At 35.9% G+C, this 24,043-nt stretch overlaps 1 protein-coding gene across 5 annotated transcripts in view; it reads right to left on the reverse strand.

The window, feature by feature from the left end:
* Window positions 1-923: 923 nt before the first annotated feature.
* SBF2 (SET binding factor 2) overlaps window positions 924-24,043 on the reverse strand; it is a 255,203-nt gene continuing 232,083 nt past the window's right edge. For all 5 annotated transcript variants that reach the window (XM_055813899.1, XM_055813896.1, XM_055813898.1 and 2 more), the window contains 10 exons: window positions 22,981-23,082; window positions 21,605-21,790; window positions 15,711-15,837; window positions 14,278-14,405; window positions 13,089-13,322; window positions 8,410-8,514; window positions 6,800-6,993; window positions 6,282-6,369; window positions 3,817-3,948; window positions 924-3,519 (listed from right to left, as the gene is read on the reverse strand). In XM_055813899.1, coding sequence (XP_055669874.1) covers window positions 3,421-3,519; window positions 3,817-3,948; window positions 6,282-6,369; window positions 6,800-6,993; window positions 8,410-8,514; window positions 13,089-13,322; window positions 14,278-14,405; window positions 15,711-15,837; window positions 21,605-21,790; window positions 22,981-23,082 — 1,395 coding nt within the window. In that variant the 3' untranslated portion in view covers window positions 924-3,420. The remainder of the gene's footprint in view (window positions 3,520-3,816; window positions 3,949-6,281; window positions 6,370-6,799; window positions 6,994-8,409; window positions 8,515-13,088; window positions 13,323-14,277; window positions 14,406-15,710; window positions 15,838-21,604; window positions 21,791-22,980; window positions 23,083-24,043) is intronic.

Genomic DNA, 24,043 nt, shown 5'->3' on the forward strand with positions numbered 1-24,043 from the left:
TTCTGAGTCCCCAAAGCAACCACAGGATAATCATGAACAGACAAAATATTTGGATGATCACAAATATGAAAAATGAGAAATGTGGTGCAGCCACTTAGACATACTCCAAGAATATTACAGGATGAAAAGGCAAAATGACAGTATTTGGAGAAGTTCGCCACATTTTTGTTATGTCTGCAATTCACAAAATACCAGATACAAATATTGTGTGTGGGATGTGACACAAAATTTTGAACATTTGTTCCTGGGTCTGTTAGCTGTTTATGTGTTATTACATAACCAGTGACCCACAACAAGTGGGCACACCAAGTACTTTATTATTTAGCATACTAATTCTAAAGTTCCATCAATAGTAAGGACTTCTACAGAACACTTGCATGTTAGATAGGAATGAGAGATTACTCACATACCAGTAGCAACTCCTCAAAACTTAAACTCAGTTCATCCCGTCAACTATTACGTGGGCATTTTGTTACTAGCACAGAGCCTGACAAGCAGTCTTTTTCCCTTCTATAAAGCCTTTGATAATATTCTTTTCTACAGTAAGAATGTTACGAATCACAGGATGGTAACAGCAACTTGACACATTAGAAGGAGCATGCGTTTACCACATTCCCAGCTCTTGGATGGGTTCTTTTTTCTGGAAAATTTTCATAGAATATGAAGATGGTTCCCTTTGTACACAGAATTTTTCCCAAGCAAATTCTCTGTTCCCAATTCTCTTTCTGCCGTCACAAGGCAAACACACTGACAAACCTTGTAGCTTATGTTATGATTTTCCGTATTTTCCCTGAGTCCCTGTTTGAACCTTCATTTTGTAAGGAAGAGACCACTCATAGACACTGCAAACTTTGTCTTTAGACCAAGAGCCTATTCCTACCATTCTGTTGTATATTCCTTATATAAACACCACAAATATCATATATCCCATTTCAGCTTTTATTTGGGTATTTTTAAGTTACGTTGCTCAAGTCCATTTTCCATCAATACAGACACTAAAAATTGAGATCAACATTTAAGGCAACATTAGCATCCATGCCAAGCTCAATATGCAAACCTTATCATCTAAGCACCACAGCATCCAAGAATTGTCACAAGTCCCCTACCTCCGTCACACGTTCCCTTTCCATTTTAACTCTGCTATCCCACACTACACTCAGTAATTCAATTTAGATGCACATTCTCAAGTAAGACCTTGTCATTTTTTATATTTTATTTCTTATGAACTAGATAATTTTTGCATAAGGTGATATAAATGAATGAGATATGTTCCAGGGTGAAAGTCTGCAGTTGATTTATGTTGCGATACCATATAGGATTTTTTTTAAAAAAATATATTTAACATCATTATTCGATGACTTAGTATGAACATTGTATGTATTTAGCCTTTTAGAAAAGGCTATATATACATTGAGACTTGTTAGAATGATAATTTTGCTTTAAATTCTGATTTCTTTAGTCTTTAGTGTTACTGTTGACAAGTGTTTGAGTTAAGGATGCTCAAGTGCAACTTTTAGGTAAGAATATTTACAAGTATACAAAAGACCACATAGTTTTTTAATACACCCACTATTCTTAATACAGAGTAAATAAGGATTTGTCTTGTGCCCGTGGAAATATTCTGACATGTGGGTCTTGTTTTTTTCACTTTTACAGTAAAAGGAAAGGTTTTACTTTTCCTTAAGAAGTGTATTTATTACAAGATGGTTAGCATACATATATCACATAACATACAAGAGTTAAAATTAACTAGTTACAAAATAAGCAGTGGTATGTATATTTTCATTTAACCTAAGAACAGGATCAGTATTTTACAAAGTACATATAAAAGTACTTAATATACAAAGAAAAATACAAATGTGCAAACACCATTGTCACAGGTGGAAATTTGTCAATTGAAAAATGCTAGAAAAATCCTTCATATTTTTCTTTTGAAATTGCAAATGCATTAAAACCAGCTGCATTTCCTATTGTGTGTGGTGAGAAATTTATGTTTCTTTTTGACAAAATACATTAGTTATAAAAACCCCACAAACAATTTAATAACTGAAAAATCTTGTAAGTATAGTCAGTTTGGTTAGGCTGACATTAAATTACAAGCAAAACATCTGGAAAAATGAGAAAATAGTGAATCATATATACAAACCCTTTGTAATATTAGTGTGCTATTTAACATATTAACATTTCAAAATAAAAACAATGGCTTTATTACCTACAGATTCTACTCAATGTCATCACTATTTGTAGACTGTAAAATTTCTACTGATTTGGGGCTATTAAAAATGTTTCACCAGGATTTTAAGCTGAACAAACACAATTTTATCAAATGTAAAAATCTATAAACAGTCTTCCAATTCATGTGCAAAAAATGTTTAAAAAGTATCAAATCACAACACATCAAACCTGATTATATACATGGTTGATATCTGTAAATGCTGTTAACCAGCTATTTTTGTTCTGCTATAAATAACTTACCTCAGTCCTGCCATGTCTGCATTTTAAAGATTTCAGTGCAAGTGCTTGCTTCATTGTTTAGTGCATTATCATGTTTGTTATTTTTTACTTTGCAGTGAGCAGAACAGCATATAAATTAACATATACAACTCACACATAAGAGATCTTTCTTCTACTGAATTCCTAGGTGGTTGTTGAACGTTTCTCCTGGATAGCATCAGCCAGTTTTCTTTCATTTATCCCATTGTAATTGCAAACAGAATCTAAAGTAAGAGTGCGAGGATCTTCAGAAAATCCCTAGAATTTGAAATTCCGTAACAACACTGCAGAAGCACTCAGTAGAGCACAAGATTAGAGAATGACCTGCACACTGAGAACACACTTGAAAGTCTGGCATCAGGCAATTTCACTTTTTGGTCTTTAAAAATATCAACTGGCCATAAACACTGGCAACCTGATATATATGTATGTCACTGGACTCACAAGCTTCATTTATTTATTTATTTTTAGGAATTGCAGACATGTTCCCACTTACTCATGACTACCTTGGAAATAAGAACATTCTGCTTAAATATTTAAATAAAGTGAAAATACACTTCCTGTTGGAGGGAAAATTTCTACGGTTTCCTTTGGACAGATGTCCTAACAGAACAGCTCTGAAATGAGAAAACCAGGATTAGATGGTAGTGCAAATTCAGCTCAGTTTATAGCTAGGAATTGTACTGAAGAAAGTGGAAATTCAGAATAAATGGAATATTATTTTTCAAAGTCCTCCCTGCAGGAAAAAAACAACCAACACAGTTACAGTGGTTATAATTATTAAACAGAAAAGGAACTTCAGCGTATTATGAACTGCTACGGCTGAAACACAAGGAAGGCTCGTTGTCTGTCAGTAACATTTCAGAACTTAGCTTCTTACAGGATGAGGTGCTTTAAACGTGTCTTTATTATAGAACTTTTTCCTTTCTAAGCATCTGAAATGCAACTCTGGATCCTGTCCATCCATTGTTGAGCACTCTGTGCATCTTGGGCACAAAAATTATATACACGTTTATTTGTCTTCAACTGCAAAGGAAAAATAAGAACATAAAGACAGACAAGTCAACACATAAAACAGAGAAGGAAACTTGCAAACTTTACTTTAAACTCTCAATACTCAATGTACTAATTGGGTCTGAATGTAATATATTTTGAACTTCTGCTGTTGTGAGAGCCAGATGCTAAGTGGGTGAAAACTTTTTGTCTTGAGTTGGCATGACAGCTCCTTGCTTACTCACACCTTCCAGCAGGACTGAAAGTAGTGGGCTAAACACCAAGAAAAGCAAGTTTCACATAAACATCATGTAAAGACGATATACTTACATCAAAAAATGCTTTTTCACTCGCATGTTTTGGGGCTCCAATTGTCGGAGAAGCAGGAATCACAGTTTCTACTTCTGCGAGATCTATGTGTCCCTTACAGCTTGTATCTTCACCAGAATCATAGTATCGCAGCTAGACCACAAGAGAAAAAAAACACATCCAAATTTGCTATTTAGACGGACCTTTCACTTCTTCCCTCTTCCTGGATACAACCTGGGGGCATGGAGTGGTAAGAGTGGGAGGCGCAAATATTCTTAGGACCTGAGGACATCAGACATGGGAACTTTCTAAGCCACAAGTGACAGAAACCATAGGTTTGGTATATACAGAATGGTGGGACTGCTGGTAACCCTTAACTGGCCATTCCTCTATTTGACATCTCTGGGTAAGAGCGAAGTCTCCACCATCCTCTCCTCCTGTGCAGACACAGAACTGGGGAAGGAACATTTTGTCACCAGAGTTTCAGAGCAGAGAAGCTTCAAATAGTCATGCATTACTTCTGGGCAAAGGATGTGTGATGGATGAAAGCAGAACCTAGTCTTTAGCATTCAGCATTCCTCATCCATTTTTCTAACAGAAACCACTTCTTCACTGTTCATTGCACTGAAACTAACACAAAAGCTTTACTTCACCAAGGAGTTAACAGAACACTTATTCTCTATATTTCAAGAATTTAAAATGATCACCAAAAGTTTTAAGAATAATTTCATATAATTATAAACTGCATAGAAAATTCACATTTTCCTACGCTGTACTTAGTGGCTGAACTAAGCTTGCTTTTTTTCCCCCTCCTTGCAAAGATACTTTGATATAAACGTTAGCCACTCTGTAAACTGAGTTTCAATACGCAAACAAGTTCCCGAAGAGAAAATCCGATACTTACTTTAAAAAAAGTAAATAATTATTTCCCATAAACCAATGCAAAACAGTAAAGCAAACCTTCACAGCAAAGGTCAAACAACAGAATTCCAACTGAGATTGACCTGTATTACTCCTACATCTATGATACTCAGGAGAATATCTGGTTATACAGAAAATATAAAAGTATCTTTTTCTTCTGCAAAATGAACTTTTTCTCCTGTGTATCAGGAAGAATAATTACGAACAGTGCATTTGTTGGTATTTTACCACACTAATCCAGAAATCCTCAATTAGCATTTTAAAGGATGACTGTCTTTATATGTATTATGTATTTTAAATGTATTGATTACAATAAATTAATATTTTTAAACAAAAGTGTACATTAGTCTCAGAGGTTACCACCCACACTGTGTGGAATATTTGGCTTAATGAAGATTACTGCTTGATGACCCAACATCATTTAAAGTACAAGACCACAAATTTCCACTGCAGAATTCCGGCATACATTGTAAAGTGGGTAAAACATTTACACTAGCAGATTTCCTCTGGTTTTAGTGATCCTTGATTTGTGATAATGATTTGTCAGAATAGTTATGAATAATTTTCCTATTAAATTTACATCACTATGACTAATTTAACGTACTCCTACATATGGCACCTGAAATTACTGTTCCATCAGGAACCTGGCATTTCAGGACTTTTAGAAATACATCTGAGATTAAATTTTAACTCATTTTAAGTCATTTGCAAAATTCAAACTGATTTCAGAGTGATCTGTGATTCTGTTCTCCATACTTGAAAAGACTTTCATACAGAGACTCGAGGTCAGCTTTCTCAAATATAGGTGACAGAAAACCACTAATATGTCAAGTGAAGTAAATGGATTTTTCTGCTGAAGCAGATCAGATTATGATTTTCCAGAGTATATAATGCCCTTTCATTTGAAAAGAAAAAATGCTCATGGCCAAGTGCTTGAGGAACAAAGAGGCTCTAAAATACACACTGAGCATACAATAACTACTAGAGTTTTAACATGAATGCCTGAATTAAACTTGCTATCAGTTACCATATTAGCTCTCAGCATCCCAATTGCACGCTAGGAAATACCTTCTAAGTTTTTTACTCTCTAGTTCAGAAAGAGTTTTTAGTTTTTTTGGAAATTAAAAAGGTTATATTAAAGGGCAAATTATGCTCACCACTTAATTGCTTAACGATGTTCTAGAGCTAGCAGTGCTTCAAAAAATTGCTCATATTCCACAATGCCCAGAAAATGTTCTCAGGCACTACCTGGCTTTTTTTTCCTGAGGTATGAAGCAGGCAAAAAAATGTTTGGGCCCAAAGAATAATGCATGACTTGCAGCCCAAGAGGTCTTTTAGGATTACAAGCTAAATGTTATCACTATTTAAAAAAAACCCAAAATACTAAAAAAACCTGTGTCCATTCAGACATCTGTATCAGCTACAAGATACAATGATGTAACAGAGACATCACATCTGCAAATAATCATTACTAGTATTATTTGTACAACCAATCTATACAAATTCATTAAATAACCCCCCAGCAAACTAGTCCTAAAAAAATCCACTATGTGAAAAGGTTTTACCTGGTGCTTTGTCACATCCAGCACAAACCAGCGAGGTTTCCAACCTTTTAGTAAAGCTCCTCTTTTGTATAGCGTACCTTCAAAAGATCTGAAAGGTACAGAAAATACAAATGGCACATGATTCCATGATATGAATACTGGTGATACATGAGAGCCCCAAAATGACTACATACATATACGACAATTCTTCTACTGCAGTAAACCAAATCAGTTTTAAAACAATAGCTTAGTTACTGGTAACTGTGATACACTGATAAACACCATTGCAGTACTTTGGATGCATTAAATGTGCAGCTACAATTTGCTTGTGCATATCAAGGGGAAAATTGAAAGATACTGATGAGAGATAGAGGCCCACCCCCACTGAGACAACTAAATGTAATCAAAACTGCAAAGAAGGAATAAAGTCGTCCCAAAGCATTCTGGGCATATGAAAAATCTCATGCTCTTTCCCTAAGGCAGAGACTTATACCAATGTAATACAAGGTTCACAAATCCTCTATGATTATTCAGTTTACCTATTTTCATCGTTCTTTGATGTGAAATGATTGTATAGTGTAGTTGTTCTTCTGTCTACTCCATTAGAGGGAGAGATGCTTGCACTCTGTTCCTCACCCAGCCCACTATCAGGTATTTCCAACAAAGACCTCTTTTGATAGGAATGCAGATTGGCTGCCATCATCCCAGAGGAGCCAGAGGGATGTCTTCGGAGCTAAATAAGATGAAAATCAAATAAAAAAGGTAATGCAATATGTCTTACAGCATAAGACTGTCTCAACATTATATTGGTAATATGTGGTACAACATGTAAATTGTGAATGACTATGAGGCCCAAAAAAATCTTCATAATACAAGTCAGCAGTGCTGCCTCAGAAAAAGCAGTCAGAGGGATGGCAACTCAATGCAGTTCTTAAGCAGGAGGGTTCACACGGTGTGAGAAATCCGTACTTCAGAAAGGCCTTGCATATTCCAGTGACATCATCTTGAACAATGCCTCCCTTGCTTTCTCAGGAGCATCTAGAATTAGTCAGACACCTGGATACAGTAAGCTTCCCTAATTTCACAGGGAAGGAAAGGAAGGGAGGAAAGGAAAAACGAGTGCTGTTTCCAAGAGCTATTTATAGGCCCAAATCACTTTAGTAGAATCTCAACAATCTGGAACAAGAGGGAACCTGAATTTGGTCTTAGTCTAAATGACAGCGTCCTACAGACGAGTTCTTTGGAGTTGACCCTTAAGTTATTGCACTTACCTGAGAATCCTTAAATAACAGCTAGGACAGGCGACTGATAACAGGTATATTTAGACTTGCATTGTCTTTTCTGCTTCCAATTCAATAAGAAAAATCCTCGTCTTTGTTAGGATAAAACTTTTTAAATCTCAAATTTGTCTAGGGTGAATGACTCTGACAGACATAAAGCATATTGCTTTCCTGAGAGCAAGGGACTAATAAGAAAGTAGTGCTGTGGAATAACCACTGCATGGAGGCTGGCAAGTGTGAACAAGCGCATGAAGCTGAAGAGTTCGGGTACAGTCTGGAGCTGGTAACTCACTCTGCCAGGTTTAGAGGGAAAGCTCACAAAAAGCAGTATCTAAACGTTCTTCCTAATGTATGCAGACAGCAGAGAGGCAGCCTTTGACTTAGAAAATATCTATGTTGTCAGCTATTCTTTTTACCACAGTCAAGAACTGGAAACAGAAGCGTGAACACTTCCTACCTTTACCACAATTTACAATTCCAAAATTCCATTTAGACATGGAAATACCTTTACTCATCTCTGAAAGTCTGTGACGTCCTTCTGGTTACTTTCAGGGACTGAGGTTTTTTTGTACTTCAAGAATCTTTTAAATATATCAAGTCATATATTTGTGTATTAGTAAAATGCTCACGCTCGTTTTCTCCGTATGCCTTAATCTACTCTGGAAAAGCAACTAGATAAAAAGCACAAATCTAAATATATTTTCCTACATGCAGAAATACAGAGCCAGTATCATGGGTTAGAACAACATACTCAATTTTTCAAAAGCAGTATTTTACTCCAAGAAATACAGTGATCTTGTCAGAGCCCCAGGTAGCCTATACAGCAGGAATGGAATTATATCTATTGGATGAACTCTTTTATTACTTACATTGTCTTGTCTGGTGTCATCCTTTAGATTCATTTTGACCCTTTCCCACATAAGCTGCCACCTTTCTGGGCTCTGATTTAATTTACTTTCCAACCTTTCGATTTCCTGTAACAAATAACAGGGGTTTTCTTAAGGATAAACTTTTCCAACTGATAACTTTCAGGCAATCATTTTTAGATAACCATTTCCTAGTCCACATTTTTTACACAGGGAACTTTTAGGCCGTGTTGCCCAGTAAAAAAAACAACCTATGTCAAACCAGCTATAAACTGATACCAACCAGGCTCAGGAGTTCAAGTCAACCAAGTACAGCATCGGCCACATTGCTCATGCATGTCACAGGTTGGAGGAGCCATTAGGCTTTCAGTTCTCTGCCGGTTCTCCCAAACGCACAAAATTCAACACCAATTGCCATAACAGAAACACAATGATAAGGCTAGGCTATATTTTATGATAATATTTACAAAGAACAAACTCTGTGCTGTGACACCAACATTGTACGCTGCCAATATTAACATTTACCCTGGTTTATAAAATGTGATACAAAGCTGTAATAAAAGAAGGAAATGAAACAGAAAGATTTATTCAGTTTGGATGCCAAACTGTAACAACATGTTCTTGTTGTGGAACTTGGGAATATGACCTAAGTTGATAACCTCCAGTTAGGGTTATTTCCTGGTAATAAGACAGTGCATGCAAAGTTGAATAAAAAGAGGCCATTTCATTAATATTTACTTGTGAACACTCATCGATACATGCCGTTACTTTGATGTGCAGTCCATATTCCTTGCCATGCTTACTTTCAACAACTATATTGTTAGGAAAACCTGAATCTTAATGAAATCAAATTAAAAAAATTGCAAATCCAATTATGAATTGAAGATGGAACTAAAAATTGCCATAGGACAGAGAATTCCCATACTATATAAAAGCCAACTAATCCCCAAGACATTTATTTTCTAAGTAGAGATAGTAAGTCTCTGACTTTATTTACTTCTACTATACCAAATGATTAAAGTAAATTTCATGAATATTCTTCAACTCCTGTTGGTCTTTTAGAACGACAAGTTCTTCAGGAAACTGTTATTGATTGAAAGACTTTCAGAAAGTTAATGTATTTTTAGGGTAAGAAAACATTTTGATCGGGAGACTAACGCCTGAACTAAATTTTGAACTCTGAAGTGAAAATAAAAAAGCCAGTATTTGATGGTGTATCAGGAACAAGTATTTTTAGGAACTCTTCCTTGCTGAAGGTAAATTAGAAAACTCAGAAATAAAACTAAATATAGGAAACCTGGCTTAATAGCAAGAATCAAACCATACGTTTTAAAAACTGAAGGTAGTTGAAAGCCACATATACATTACATATTATGGGGCACTCTTCCTGCCAAGAAATAAAATTGGGACAGTTTTGTTTGGGGTATCTTCATAGGTGGATACAAAACCAAGGAATGGTAAACACAAGCCAGACTAAAGGCTTCTCCACATCACTTGTTCCTCTTTCAAAGTGCTGAGTGTAAAACGCTTCCTGATGGGATACATACGACTGAATCAGTTTACCACCGACCTTTTATGTAAAAGGCTTTCCAAATTGCTGAAAAGCAAGCTCTTTAGTGCTAAAAGTTAGTCAGGTTTTAATCTGATCACTCTTTCTGCCCTAGTCTTGCCTTCTGACTATGAGTCTTTCCCTGCAGAATCTGGAAGTAACTGGAACTTGTTACTTAGCAACTGGGTCACATTCCTGATTTTTTGGCTCCACAATGAGTAGTGCTTCCAGAACTCAAAATGAAAAACTTTCAACAATTTCCTATACATAACTTGAAAAGTTAGGGATAAATTCTCCTTTAATAAACTCCATGTAAAAAACTTACATGGCAGTAAATCACTAAGACTTACTCTTGCCCCTTCAGTTTTAATTTTTACTAAAAATGTCAAATTTCCTTCCGTGTGTGGAATAGCCTATGAATAACTGCATTTCCTTAAAAGAAAAAAATCCTTACATCTGTCCTGATTCATCTCCCCTGTTGCCTAGGCTTGTGGGAGCAGAAGTCAATACATAACAAAAGAAAGGTTGTAACAAGTACAATTGTATGGACATCCATTTCCTGATATTAGTAATTACAAGCAATTAGCATTACTGTGCCTTTCAAAAGGCTTATCTGCTAAGTAATCTGCTTTGAATGGTACAGACAGGAGTTAACTCTGCAGACACTCCAGAACTGTGGAGACCCATCACCTCTTTTGCGTGCACACTCAACAGACACTGGACAAAGTGAACTGTCCTGACTGTGACAGAGCACCCTGGTTTTGGAAGTCCTTCCTTGTCAGCATTTCCTCTTCCAGCTCTTGGGCTAGAAGGCTTCTGAGACTTTGACTTCAAACGGAAAGGTGCTGAATACATCCAGTGATCAAACTGCTGCTTCTGTCAAGTGTTCACGCTTGTGCGTGCAGTAAGTTGTATGTGACTAGGTGTTCGGTATTTGCAATAAGCTTTTTGGCTCAGGGTCCATTTTGACAGATCAGCCTTTTTAGCACGTAACTGGACGTTAGAAAACGGCTCACAATCAGAAGCACTATTTTTATTGTTTTGCTGGTCATTCATTTACCCCTTATACAGCTTTAGTTCTTCACAGTGCGTAGTTATGGCAGAGTTAATTTGGGTGACTGGCATCCTGAGGTGGCACCTTTCACTTTGCCAGTCTCTCCCTGAGCAATCGTCATCTAATGTTCAGTCATTACTGCTTATTTGCAAGAATAGGACCATCCTGAAGCGCACTATCTAGTTTTCATTTGAAAAATATCTTTTGAACAAACAAATTTGGGCTTGTCATTATAAACTAAGGGAGAATCAATCTTCCCTAGTAATTTACCATTGCTAAATATGGTCTCAGTTCAAAGATTTTTTGGATACCAACACATTCTCAATGGATTTATGATTAAAGAGAGGTCTTTCTCCTAAATCAGCAATAACCCTAAATTAACAACTTGTTCTAACAGAAAGTTCACTTTGCTTTATAAACTTAGAAGAATATTTTTGTAACCTTTATACAACCTCTTCAAAGTTTTTCAAAAGCTCCTCTCCAATGCTATCTTTTATTACTATAATCTAATTCACAAATAACATTTAAACTCCAAAAAACCTGACCCTTTAGAATGTAATATGGCTAATTTCCCTGTTACATAGCAGTTTCTCACAGTTGTGGATTTGGATAGTTTGGCATGTACTCCAGGAAGAAATGCAGAAGAACATTGTTGCTATACTCCTGATGTACTTCTGGCCTCTAGTTACCTGATAGGAAAGCTCTCTTTTTTCACTAAAAAAATCCTGATATGAGCCCTGCTGAGAGACTGCTCTTTCTTTGCATTTGTGAAGTTGAGAAGTTCTGGCTATTTTATTTTGAGTCCAGGGGAGTTTTAGAAGTGATTTTTTTTTAAAAAAAAATAAAATTAGGCATTGCTCCTGTGTTTGATCAGTTATGATTGGAAGGAATGGACCAAAAGAAATTTGAGGAATGTGCCAGAATAAAGCTAACCCTCCAGCAAAAGCAAGTCTATCCTCAAGGATTCAAACCCATTCAGAAATTTCCTGCCTTAAGATTTTGCTAAAAATCACCTTTGAATCAGGGAAGTTCGGGGACTCACAGCATACCCCGCTTTTCCAAGCACTGCAATATTAGGCTCCACAATCCCAGCTTTAACATAAGGTAAAGTCTGCAAATAGTTTTCAAAATAAAAACCTGTACATAGTGACGCGTATCTGAATGTGCATGTGGCTTGAATCAATACCTCCAGGAAGTGAAGAATGCCCTTGTCATTTTCCTGTGCTATCAATTAAGATGATAATCTAAATACTAGGACTGATAATTAATTATAATAAACCAATAAACGTTTAAGAAAATACAGATGTTAAATCATTCTAAATAACTACAAGAGTTATCATGGTAATGGGATCCTTTTTCATCTTCTAATGAAGAAAGGACAAAATCCAAGAAGCCTACATGAGCCCAAACATGAAAAAGCCAAAATCAAGCATCTATTTCAAGTACTAATATATTGTGAAGAATCTGAATGTACCAGTTGGGTCCTAGTAAACATGAATAAACTAAGAGCAATCATGGAAAGATTTTTGAGAAATTTGGGCCAAGATGTTCAGTTTATGCTTGTGTATCTGCCTCCCACACGTTAAAATCAACAAGTGTCAGATTCTGTTTTCTGATCTGTCCAGAAATCTGGGAATTTCTCATTTTATTACACACTTACTTTAAACTGAGTAGAAAAAGGACAAGCAAGCTAGATTCCACATTTGCCCAAATTAAAATAACAGTTCCTGCATTTCTTATAAAAGACAACCTAAAAATTCATTAGGCTACCTACCTTATTATTTACAAAAGACAGTGAAAACATGAATCTGTGACTGGCTTTCTCATAGTTATTAACTAAGATTAAAGTGTACTCCCAGAAAACTGTTCATTCAGAACAACATAAGCTTTGCAGGAAATCTGTTTGATTCCCAGACCAACCATCACTTCTCAAGATCAGCTAGTCAGTTTTACTAAACACCTGTTTTGACATCTATCATGGATTCTTTTAATAATAGTATAAGGCAATAACTTAAATAAAAGTAAATATGAATTTCACGAGCATAAGAGAACAATGTTCTGTGTAACACATGTACTTACATTTAAAAGGCTGCTGATGGCATCAGGTTGTATTTTTTTAACATCATCATAACATGGCCATACTATTTTCCTCTTAGTCTGAGATTGCAAACCATCCGTATGGTCAGCTTCCTCCGAAACACTGCACTTTGCAGGTACCATGGTCCAATCGTAGGAAGGACCTGTTGCCAAAATCTCCTCTACATAATAATCCCATTTTTTGAGGCTGGACATGCTTATATTTGGTTTCAGTGCCTATTTGAAACAAAGTTTCATTATAATGTCAAAAAGGAAGTCTCCGAGTTTCAGACTCACAACAGAATACAATACTTGTATTTTCTAGATATAGTACAATGTGGTGAAACAACCTGAGGAAAAAGGAAAACCAAGAAACACCAACAAAAATATCAGTGGCACCATGGCCCCTGAGACAGTGGAGACTGTCCCATCATTAGCTTTCTGGTCACCAGCCGTGGACAAATGGGCAAACAAATGACTTCTCAGGGTGAAGCTCACTGCCAAAGCAGGAGGAGAGCAGCACAGGAATGGACATCAGTGGGGCAGTGGGTACCAGGAGCATCTCAGAACAGCCTTGTGTCCAGAGCTACAGAAAGAAGCACCCTTTCCTTGCAGTACTTGAGGTATCTTGACTGCTGCTTACCTGGCTATTGCAGGATTCTATAATGGTATTTTGTGAATTTTATATAATTATTCAAGACACAGTCCTACCTAGTGGACTTACATTATGATCTGAGACAGTGATATAGATAATGCGATTTAATAATCAGGCTGCTAGGAATGTATCACATTATGACTCTCAATGCATTTCCCTGTAACTGTGGTTTACAGCATGTAAATTATTTTTTAAAACATTCTGTGCAAACTTTAACATCATTTTTATAATCATTCATATAATGAAATGAAATTAAATCAAAGATCCTCATTTACTTCAGTGGGATGCGTAAATACAGAATTTGGCCCTTTAAATGACATTTCCATAACTAAGATGATTGAGAATATAAGCCTATGAGACACTGCTCCAGATAATCAAGGTGGTCAGTTTTGTCCACCAAATGCTTAATTCAGTTAAGAACAATTAAAATATCAAAATGTACTCAAGGAATCACTCAGAATAATAAGCCACCTGTTTATTGCTTGTTTTTTTTTTTTTTTTTTTTTTTTTTTTTTTTTTTTTTTTTTAAAGTCATACCTCTGTTTCAGCAGGGGCATAGAGATAATTGAAGAAAATAGGGCTCCTTTTGTGCATCTTTTCAATACATTCCCAAATACAAATTCCTTTTTTGGCATGTTTATCTCCTTTATCTTCAAACAATGTCCCTAGGGAAAATGATAGCAGCAAAAAGACATCTTTATGATAATACATAACAAATACCAAAGCGTAGCCAAAAGGAATTTCACAGACTAAACGCATAGTAAAATCCACTATCAAATGCCACTGCAACAAGAGGTTGTATTTGATGAAAAACTGCTGTGTTTTGCAACTGCAACTATTCATTAGTGTTATATTTATAAACCTGTTCCAAAATTCACTGAAATACTGGAGCGCATTTATGAATTCCCCTTTCTGCCTGCAGCTCTGCAGACTCAGCAGCCCACCAAGCCCTGCTGATTCTGCCCCCACTACCTGAATTTACCAGCCTTTCCAGTCTGCTGGACCGGCTGCACCTGACCAGGCTAGTGTAAGCTAGCCACAGATTTGTGCTAACTGAAATGAACTTGGAAGGGTGTACATTTATCCAAAGACTACTGGAAACAGGATTTTATACTGCATTAAATGGTATTTGAAAGCAAAGTACTGCTAAATAAACAGCCACCCCACGCTTGCCTCCCCCCCAAAAAAAACCACTGTAGAACCATGTAACAATCCAGGTTGGAAGGAATCACAGGAGGTCACTGACTTCAACTCTTTGCTTTTGTTCAACTGAAGGTACATAATGGAAATTAACTTTTTTGTTAAAATAAAATGGTTGTTCAAGTTCAGTCTGCTCCACAGCCACTATGGTTTTTAAGACAAGCATTGAAATTGGCCGTATGCCATGAGAACCACCCCACCAAGCAGTGAAACTCGGAGCACATAAGCATCTTGCTTAGTGAACAAGTTCCAAGCACAGCCTCAACTATGGTTGTGTAGTCTTATTAAGAGTGCTCTGAGGGTAGATAAGGAACCAGTAAGGCTGCACGTGACAGGTGGAATAAAAAGGAAATATAAAAAGACAAACACTGAAGAGAATGCAAGAGAAAGAAGTGAGAGATAATAGGTGGAAAGACTTTCCTTTCCTGAAACCCCGTGCACTCTGCAAAGGATTCCCAAGGACTGTTTCTGTTAAAGTAAGGTATTGAGTAGGGTCAACTGAACCATGTGGATAAATTGTTAAAAAAATCCTTGAGGCATGGCACTAAGGTCTTCCACTTTCTCTTAGGCCCACCAGTGGCATGGCTCAGGAATCATTCATTCAGAAAATTCTACATGTTCTTCACCTCCATTTTGCTTTATATTCCTTAAATTGAATTAATTTCATGATCATGGCGCAATTAATGAACCATCTCAAACTAGGCAAATATTTACGAGAAAAATACTGAGAGCTACAAAACCAATATGCAATAAACAAACACCACATATACCGTGTTCTAGTCTTTCGTAGTCTGAATCCAGAAGAAATGTTTTAAATCGATTTGATATGTGATGAAAAGCCAGAAACTTCAGATAATATTGATTGAACTCAAACTCTGTTGGGTATTGGTGATGAATCTAAAAAAAATAAAATAAAAAAATTAGTAGCAGGGGAAAAAAAGAGGATATTGAGGTATAATGCGAAAATACAAATAGATATGTAAGAAATAATGTGAAATATGACAGCACAACAATTCCCCTGTGAATGCTGACAAATACATCCATAGGGAACTGTCTTGTCTGCACACAGAAACTCTGCTACATTTTGCCTAAAATATTTTAAAGCTAATTAAATTAATGTATTGTCTGTGCTGCAAAAGTGTTTCAGAGCAGATAGGGTGTACTATATAATAAACAGTATCACATTCTGTACAAATGTCAGGCTTCTTCGGAGTAATCAAACAGGATATAAATCCTTTATGATAACTCTTGAGACACCATGTATATAACTTCACAGGCAAAGATACTAGTCCCGGATGTAGCTGGAAATCAAACTTTAATTGGTAAGGTTATGCAGCGGAGTTCTTGCTACTGCTCAGAATCCAACATAGCAGACGGACAGAGGTAATGCTGAAAATGATATTCCGTCGATCATTACTGAAACAGCTAATTACTGAAGTACTTGCTAGTCTACACATATTTCTTCTTTTTCAAAATATGCACCAAATATCACAGTGCAAAAAAAACCAACTCACCCACAACCCCCACCCATACGGAGGAGGTATATTGACATTATTTCTTTTAAAACAGTAAAAATTATGTAACATCTTAAATTGTTATCCTCAGTTAGGCTTGGGACCTATCTAATTCAGTGAGTGTCTCCTAGAGGAGTCAGGAGCAGATATTTAAAGAAGACAATACAAGATTATCAGAGTACAGCATTGTGGGGGAGTTGGCTCTTCACAGCTGCTTCCTGCTGAACGTTAACAGAAAGAGCTTGGTGTAAGATTTTATGCATAAAGTTTAATATGCATGGCAATTTTTTTAGCATTAATTATTGATGATATTGATACTTGATATCCATATAAAATTCACAATTCTAAAAATCTTGAGATATTGCTCACAGAAATTTCATGTGTTAATTTCGAATTTAAAACTTCAAATAAGCTTATTAATTGTGATCTTTATTTTCAGAATTAAGCATGGTAATTAACAGAAAATTCCTTTACAATAAAAATAGTATAGTTTGCAATCAAAAAAGAAATTGCTGATTGAATTTCGCATTTGAAATACAGCCCATTGAGCTCTGTCTAGCTTCACATCACACTTGTAAAATACCTTCAGTTCTGCAAAATTCCTATGTGTTGTCTTTTGGATTCTTACCGCTCATTTTCCCATTCCATCTTTTCTCTCTAATCTCTACTTATCAGTTACTCAATAGAAAAACTTTTTTTTCTTAATTGCTTATGGAAACTAGTATGAGACTGTTTGAAGCTCCTCATGTTTAGATTTTCACTTGCCAGCTGAAAAAACCCCAACCAACTAAAAGAAAAATATTATGCATTTAGCAAGGCAAGTTATCTACTGACCACACAACAGTGACAGGAAAATCCCTTCAAAGGATCTATAAACACACACACAGCATTTCAGTCAGAGAATTTATTGTTATCCTATCTCAATATTAGCTTCTGGCTAGACATTCAAAATGCTAAGATACTTTAAGAGATCTCAGTTCAATATAGCCACACTTATTTTAGCCCCATTTCTCCCCTGATACAAACGACTATTCCTCCCTGTTTTGTAAGAATAAAGCTAAGCAAAATTTTTCTATAAGAACTTAAAGACTTCAAGTAACTTTTTAGCACTCTTCATAAAAAATATTTTTTTCTGGCATATATTAGATGAAAATACAATGCAAATACACTAATTCTGTTCAAAAGTGGCTTCTGAGCTGAAATCCAAAGAGGTCTGCATATATGCGTGCATTTAGACACATATACACACATATACAAGTACTTTAGTATACATTTTCTCCTTGTGTTTGGAGCTTTTTTTTAATATACTGTAAGAAGCTACATTCTGCTATTTGACATGACTTATACAGGGTCCTAATTTCTACTTATGGTCCAATAATTTTTTAATCTGTTTAAGTGATCCCATTTCTGAGATTTCTGGAACTACAAGTAACTAGAAATTATAATAATATCATTTACTTTTTTAAGTGAAAAAAACTATCATATAAAAGATTTCTTGATAAAGGTGAGTAATGTAGTTCCTGTTACTGTCTGTGTTTTAATAGCTGTGGCTGATTCCAGGCCGCTTGGAGATGGGAAAGGTGCCACAGCTAGGTGAAGCAACTACTGTTACTCGTGATTTGTTTAGCTGCAGCGCAGTCTGCAAAATTTAAAACACAGATGAGCTATCAGGGAAAAAAGCTCCTGATAAAATACAGCTCCAACATCAGAAGCGATAAATTAGAAAGTTAACATAGGAGAAAATAACTGTATTAATTTAAGCAATTAAAAATAAACATAGAAAGAGATTTTTATTACCGTAGGCAATGTAACCGCTTAGGTTGACAAATATAGCTGGTTTCTCTCTGATAAATTGTTGGTGCCATTTCACTTAATTGATTTTTAAGGGATAATCAAATTTATCCCTCATCATTTTTTATCAAATTTTACATGTAAATTAGCAGCAGTGTTTCATAGTTTACAATTTCAATACATACCACCTAAAAAGACAAGTCTACAGGGACAGGGAACCTGTGAAAATTACAACTCCATCATCTTTTAAAATGCTTAATCTTCATAATATATGAACATTTAAAACCTGAGAAAACCAATAGGTGTTTCTAATATTATGATTAGAGAAACTCAGTATTTTAGAATTCTTTTTCAAATTAACTTAAATATCTCATAAATGTAATTAATAATCTTGCACTTCTATCATCTTCCCTTAGTTTTCCAATACATTTTGGTTTAGTAATCCCATTATCTATCAACATTTACTTAGTTTAAGTAAGCAATACAGTACTCCAAAATGTCCTGTGCTAGTAAGCACTAAGAAGGCTACTCCTGCAAATACTGGAATAACTGAATACATCTACCGTGGGAGTGGCACACTCACCTCCTCTTACTGCTGTAACAGAGCTCCTTATTGAGCTTAAAAGAAGTCAGTTCCAGAAAATAATTCAATTTTATTTATATTTAATAATTACCAAATAGATACAGAAGAAAAATAAGAAAACCTCCCTGTACTGACATCACTTGCGTAAACTCAGTCGTCTTAGAAGCAGAGAGAGTATCTGCCAGATGCTGCTATTGTGAAAGAATGATTTTGCATTAATAATTCAGCTGACACCTGGAGATATTGGCATAAACAATGACTTCTTACAAGATGATGCAGTTCTAATTCAGGAACCACTGCTTCATTTGTTTTCTCTCTATATTTAGTTTAACTCATGACATTTAATGCACGTACTGGCTCTACTGTGACTTTCTTACTGCACCCAGTATGTTGAGACTACAATGGTTAAAAATATTTTGAATGGACCAAATATTTATTTTCCAGTGAATGGGCAATTTAAAAAAAAATGATCATAATATATTGTACTTTAGGGTCAAGTTGCAATCCGATTGGATTCTGTAGCTGTCTAACAGGATGCACAGAAAACAAGGAAACAACAGAAACGTTCAAGTACAAATGTTAAGCAAATTTATTTTTCATAGTAAATTCCCATGGAACTTCAACCATTAATTTGACTTCCAAAGTATTTTCACTTGAGTTTACAACCATACTGTTAGAATTTGGTAAATCAATACTATGCCATCACGAGTAAGATTTTATAAGTCTTCTTCTAGAAAACTTACTCGGTCGCATTCTGAATAGGATTGTAAATCATGTAGCTTAGAGATTTTTTTCCCCCATACCAGACAAGTCCATATTATCTATATTACACTGTCTATGCAGTAAAGCTGTGTCTGCATGCCCTTCCTTAGCTGAAGGTAACACTGGCTGAAAAGACTATAACCCCTGGACAACCCTATCTTTCGTCATGAGAAGTTACTGCCTCCTTCAGATGGACCTGCTGAACTGCTTCTAAATCCACACCTATCACAGTAAGATGGTCTTTTCTACCAATTTTTTTCTACCATTTTGATTGGAAAAGGCAAGCAGGTTCACCTGAACCACTTCGCTAACAGACTGGAAGGGTATTATCTCCACCAGAGAAGAGATGACTAGCTCCAGATGGCCTGCAGCGGGTGATCCTTCTGCTGACATAGCGGCAGCCAGGGCATGTGGACACAGCTAAAGACCAAAACCCACAAAATACAGATATTTCTGTAAAATGCACCTGTTGATAACTCATATACTTTATATCGCCTCTTAAAGATAGAGAAGAGTCAGATACTTAGTGACATGCATCAAAGCTGCCATCTGTGATGAATTACAAAAATGTACAGTACTTATACTAGCAACATTTTAGGCACCTTACGGCTTGAGGCAACATCATACCTGACAGTTGTTAACAGCAGGGATTTATCCCACTTTACGTTTCATCCTAACTTTTAAAGCCGGGATGATTGTAATGCATTATTCCACATTCTTAAAACTACACATTGTGTTAAACAACTTAAAAAAACCCCAAGAATTTTGTCATGAATAAAACACAGTACATTCTATTTTATGTCAGTAAACCAAAATCTCTGAATTTTATTTTTATCTTTGTCCAGGATACCCCATTTGTTTCTGAAGTTTATGCGCTCTCTGGACTCAAAAAAAAAATACTGTACAGGTATGCGTAGATGAATTTCCTTGCTTTTCTTTAGGGCAACTTTTAAGATTTATTACAGGAAAAACTGGAGCAAAGTGTTTCCACAGTCATAAACAAGACATAGGCTATGTCTACATTAGCAGGTAACTCGGAGCAAAAGCAGCAGCCCAACAGACTGAAGCAGCTGGTGCTGAGGTTCCTGCAACTATATTACACATTTGTTGTTTTACTTTGTATTACATTTAGTCCAGCTGAGTGGATGACCCCATTGTACATTGGTGACCCACACTGTTTTAAGCAAAGTGATAAATCATTGGTTCCAATCCTTTTAAGAGCTAGTGAGCATTTAGTACACACCTGAAGCAGAACTTCTGGGTTAAACTCTTCCGACAAAAACGCAGTACACACGCACCAAACCAACATCCACAAACGATAAGGGGAGATGAAGGGGAGAGGGAAAGACAGACATATGTACAGGAAGAATTATGCAAGCTCCCATCTTGTGTTTGCATACACAGAGATTCTGCAAAACATTTATATTTACTGGTTTGAGATGAAGAAAAGGACAGACTTTAGAATTAACCTGAAATCAGTGTAATATTCTTAACCTAACTTCTTTCCACACAACGTAACTGTTGGTGTTCACCATATTGTGAACATGCAGTATATAAAAAAATCAGAACATCTCAGGACCATCTGGTTTATAGCTGTTTCCAGAACGGGTGGAGCATAGGCCTCTTCAAAGCTCAACATCAAGCCCAAGGAAGTAAACCCCCTCTAGTCACTGTACTAACAATCAGTCAATTTCTTCTTCTGAATAAAGGTACCCCAGACTGCCAAAAACCTGTCTCAAGCTTAAAAACCTTCTATGTGAAATCCCTGAATAAATGACCTTAAAAGATCCGTACTGCCAACCATGCCTCTACGTTTTGCGTGCATGGGTCACTTTGCTCTAGGCAACCATTCCAGCTCTTCTCGAGGTGAAATCCATTCCGTTTGATAAAACCTAGAGAAGGAGGTTACTAGTCCTCTCTCAAACCATTACCTATAACATCTGAAATAGTGGCATCTATGCACTTATTTATGAATTATTTTTGTAAACTAAAATCTATAAATAGATCGACTTACCTGATGCACACAGTCTAAGAACTGTAAGAAAACAGGAGCAAATCCACTACCCTGACAACTGAGACTCAGATTACTACGTTGACTGAATTTATGACCAAAAGACAGCCATTCTTTTTCCACCAGCATTCGGAAGCCTTCAAGTGTCCTATAGAAGGGATCACTGAGTATTTGCACCAGAGATACCACCTAGATCACAAGACAGGATATATTGTGTTAAGAGTAACAGAAGTTAGGAGAACCCTTTAGTCAATGAATATAAATATTCCATGATCTGTTTATAATTCAAGGAAACAAAAGCCTTCATGTAAACTCAATTACAAGTATTTTACCACATACATTAAGTATTCTTAGAAAACAAACCAAATAATATCGCATGTGCAAAAGCTTCAATTAAATTGAGGCTTTACATATCTGTAAAACTCAAACCTGAGCAACTATAACTTCTGAGTCATTATATTGCTTACCACATTTAAATTACATCTGAAATGAACCCACTTATATTAATAAAATAAGGATACTAAACATTTATAAAATACTATTAGCTGCCTCAGCAAAGAAAAGTGTTAAAGAAGTGATCTTGAGGGTGACTTTACAGTTTCTGCAGTGCTGCCATGCTATGGTGCTCATCTATAGAGAGCACCTCAGGAGACTGTAAAATGCAGCAGAGATTCTTACACTTCCAGCTACGTACGTCCCCTTCACTCTTCAAAAGAAATGAACGTTCTTTTGTGGGTTTATTTACCTGGTACCGGGATGCTGGCTGCACATGAAGTTTTTATTTACTAGAATTATTGGTATCTGTGTTTACCTTCTGAGTTACGAAGCAACTACATGGACACAATGCACCCATTAAATGAGGCAGAGGTTCTTCCTTCTAATTTATAGTCTGTTTCAGAAACTTATCTGTTGTGGTGATCTGTCCTTGCAGCAGGTGTTACAGTCACTTTGGCACAAATTTAGTTTTCTCCCTGTGTGTGGTCTCCTAACTTCATTTATGGGAAGTGAATGGCAAGAGAAAGAATTCCTTTCCTTTTCTCCTGTGTTTAAAGTGTACTAAGTTTAAAAAGATAAATGAACAGTGTGGCAGCTTTCAGCTTTCATTGTTACATACGGTCAGGTACAGGAATGCAGATTTTGTATCTAAGCCTTAGACCTGTAAGTCCATCAGGACCTTTGGAACAAATTAATTTTAAGGAAATTCTTCATGGTGAAAACTGCAAATGCATGCAAGCATTCATGCATTCTAGTTTCTTCTCTTCTGCCACAACACAAATCTAGTCATGTTATACCAATTTAACAGTCACTTGTGTAAAAAAAGAATTGCCTGGTATATTGCCTCAATATTTATCTGTTTCAAGGTGGTAACAGCAGCTTACTTGTGCAGTAATATCCCAGCCATCTTCCAAACAAACCATAACAGAAGAACCATTTTCCAGGAGCTCAGAGATGATCACACCCAACTGCATTATTCTGTGAAGCTATAAAGTATTACAAGTAAGTAACATACTCCTGTATAAGATAATTTTCTAGATATTATCAATAAATAGAATATTTTAGTATTAAAAATTAAAATATGTATTCTGAAATCTACATATAGCACAGAGAAAGGTACCGATGCAACAGATGAGAAAGCTGTAACATGTAACAGTCTCAGGATTTTCATCTGAACTACAACAAAAATAAAGGAAAAATTTGAAGATAGGAACTTAAGCTATTAAAACCAATGAGTACTGTAATAAAATAGCTGTCATAAAAAGAAGAATGGGAACAACACAGTTGACAGATTTATTGTAGAGACATTCCATCCTGGGCTTAACACTAAAATAACTTCCTGTGAAATGTTAAGGTTCCATAAAGTCACTAAGTATTTTCATGGGAGAACCCATGTAAGATATTTACAAGACAATATTTCTAATGCTCAATCCCATGGAAATTGGAAAATTAATGAACTGAATAACAATAACGCAAAACCTAAACCACAAACCTAAAAAAAACCACAGAAAAATCCTGTTTCTATAAACTGGAAATTAGATAGATTAAACAGTGTTTCTTATACTTGAGTGGAGTGGCTAAAACATATGGAAAGAGAACATATTTATTATTTGCATTCTAATATTCATCATGCAGTTATACTAAAATCCCTTGAGCAGGTGGGTTAGTTAATTTCTCTGGGAAGGGTTATTGACTCGAATGAGATTTATTTAAACATGATAGGTATAAGAAGCTTAAAAAATTTAGGTGAATTTGAGCAATTTTATCTACCTATGAGACTTCAAGTTAATATTACTAAAAAGAAAATCTGTCTGATATTTCTACCATTTTTGTCACACTATGACAGCATTCTTGGTAAACAACAGACAATACATAAGCAATGCAGTTTTTTACAGTAGAATGAAACTGCTCTTTGCAGAGCACTGAGTACAAGCCAACCAGCAGCAG

This window comes from Falco peregrinus, chromosome 9, assembly GCF_023634155.1.
Source record: "Falco peregrinus isolate bFalPer1 chromosome 9, bFalPer1.pri, whole genome shotgun sequence".
NCBI lineage: Eukaryota > Metazoa > Chordata > Aves > Falconiformes > Falconidae > Falco > Falco peregrinus.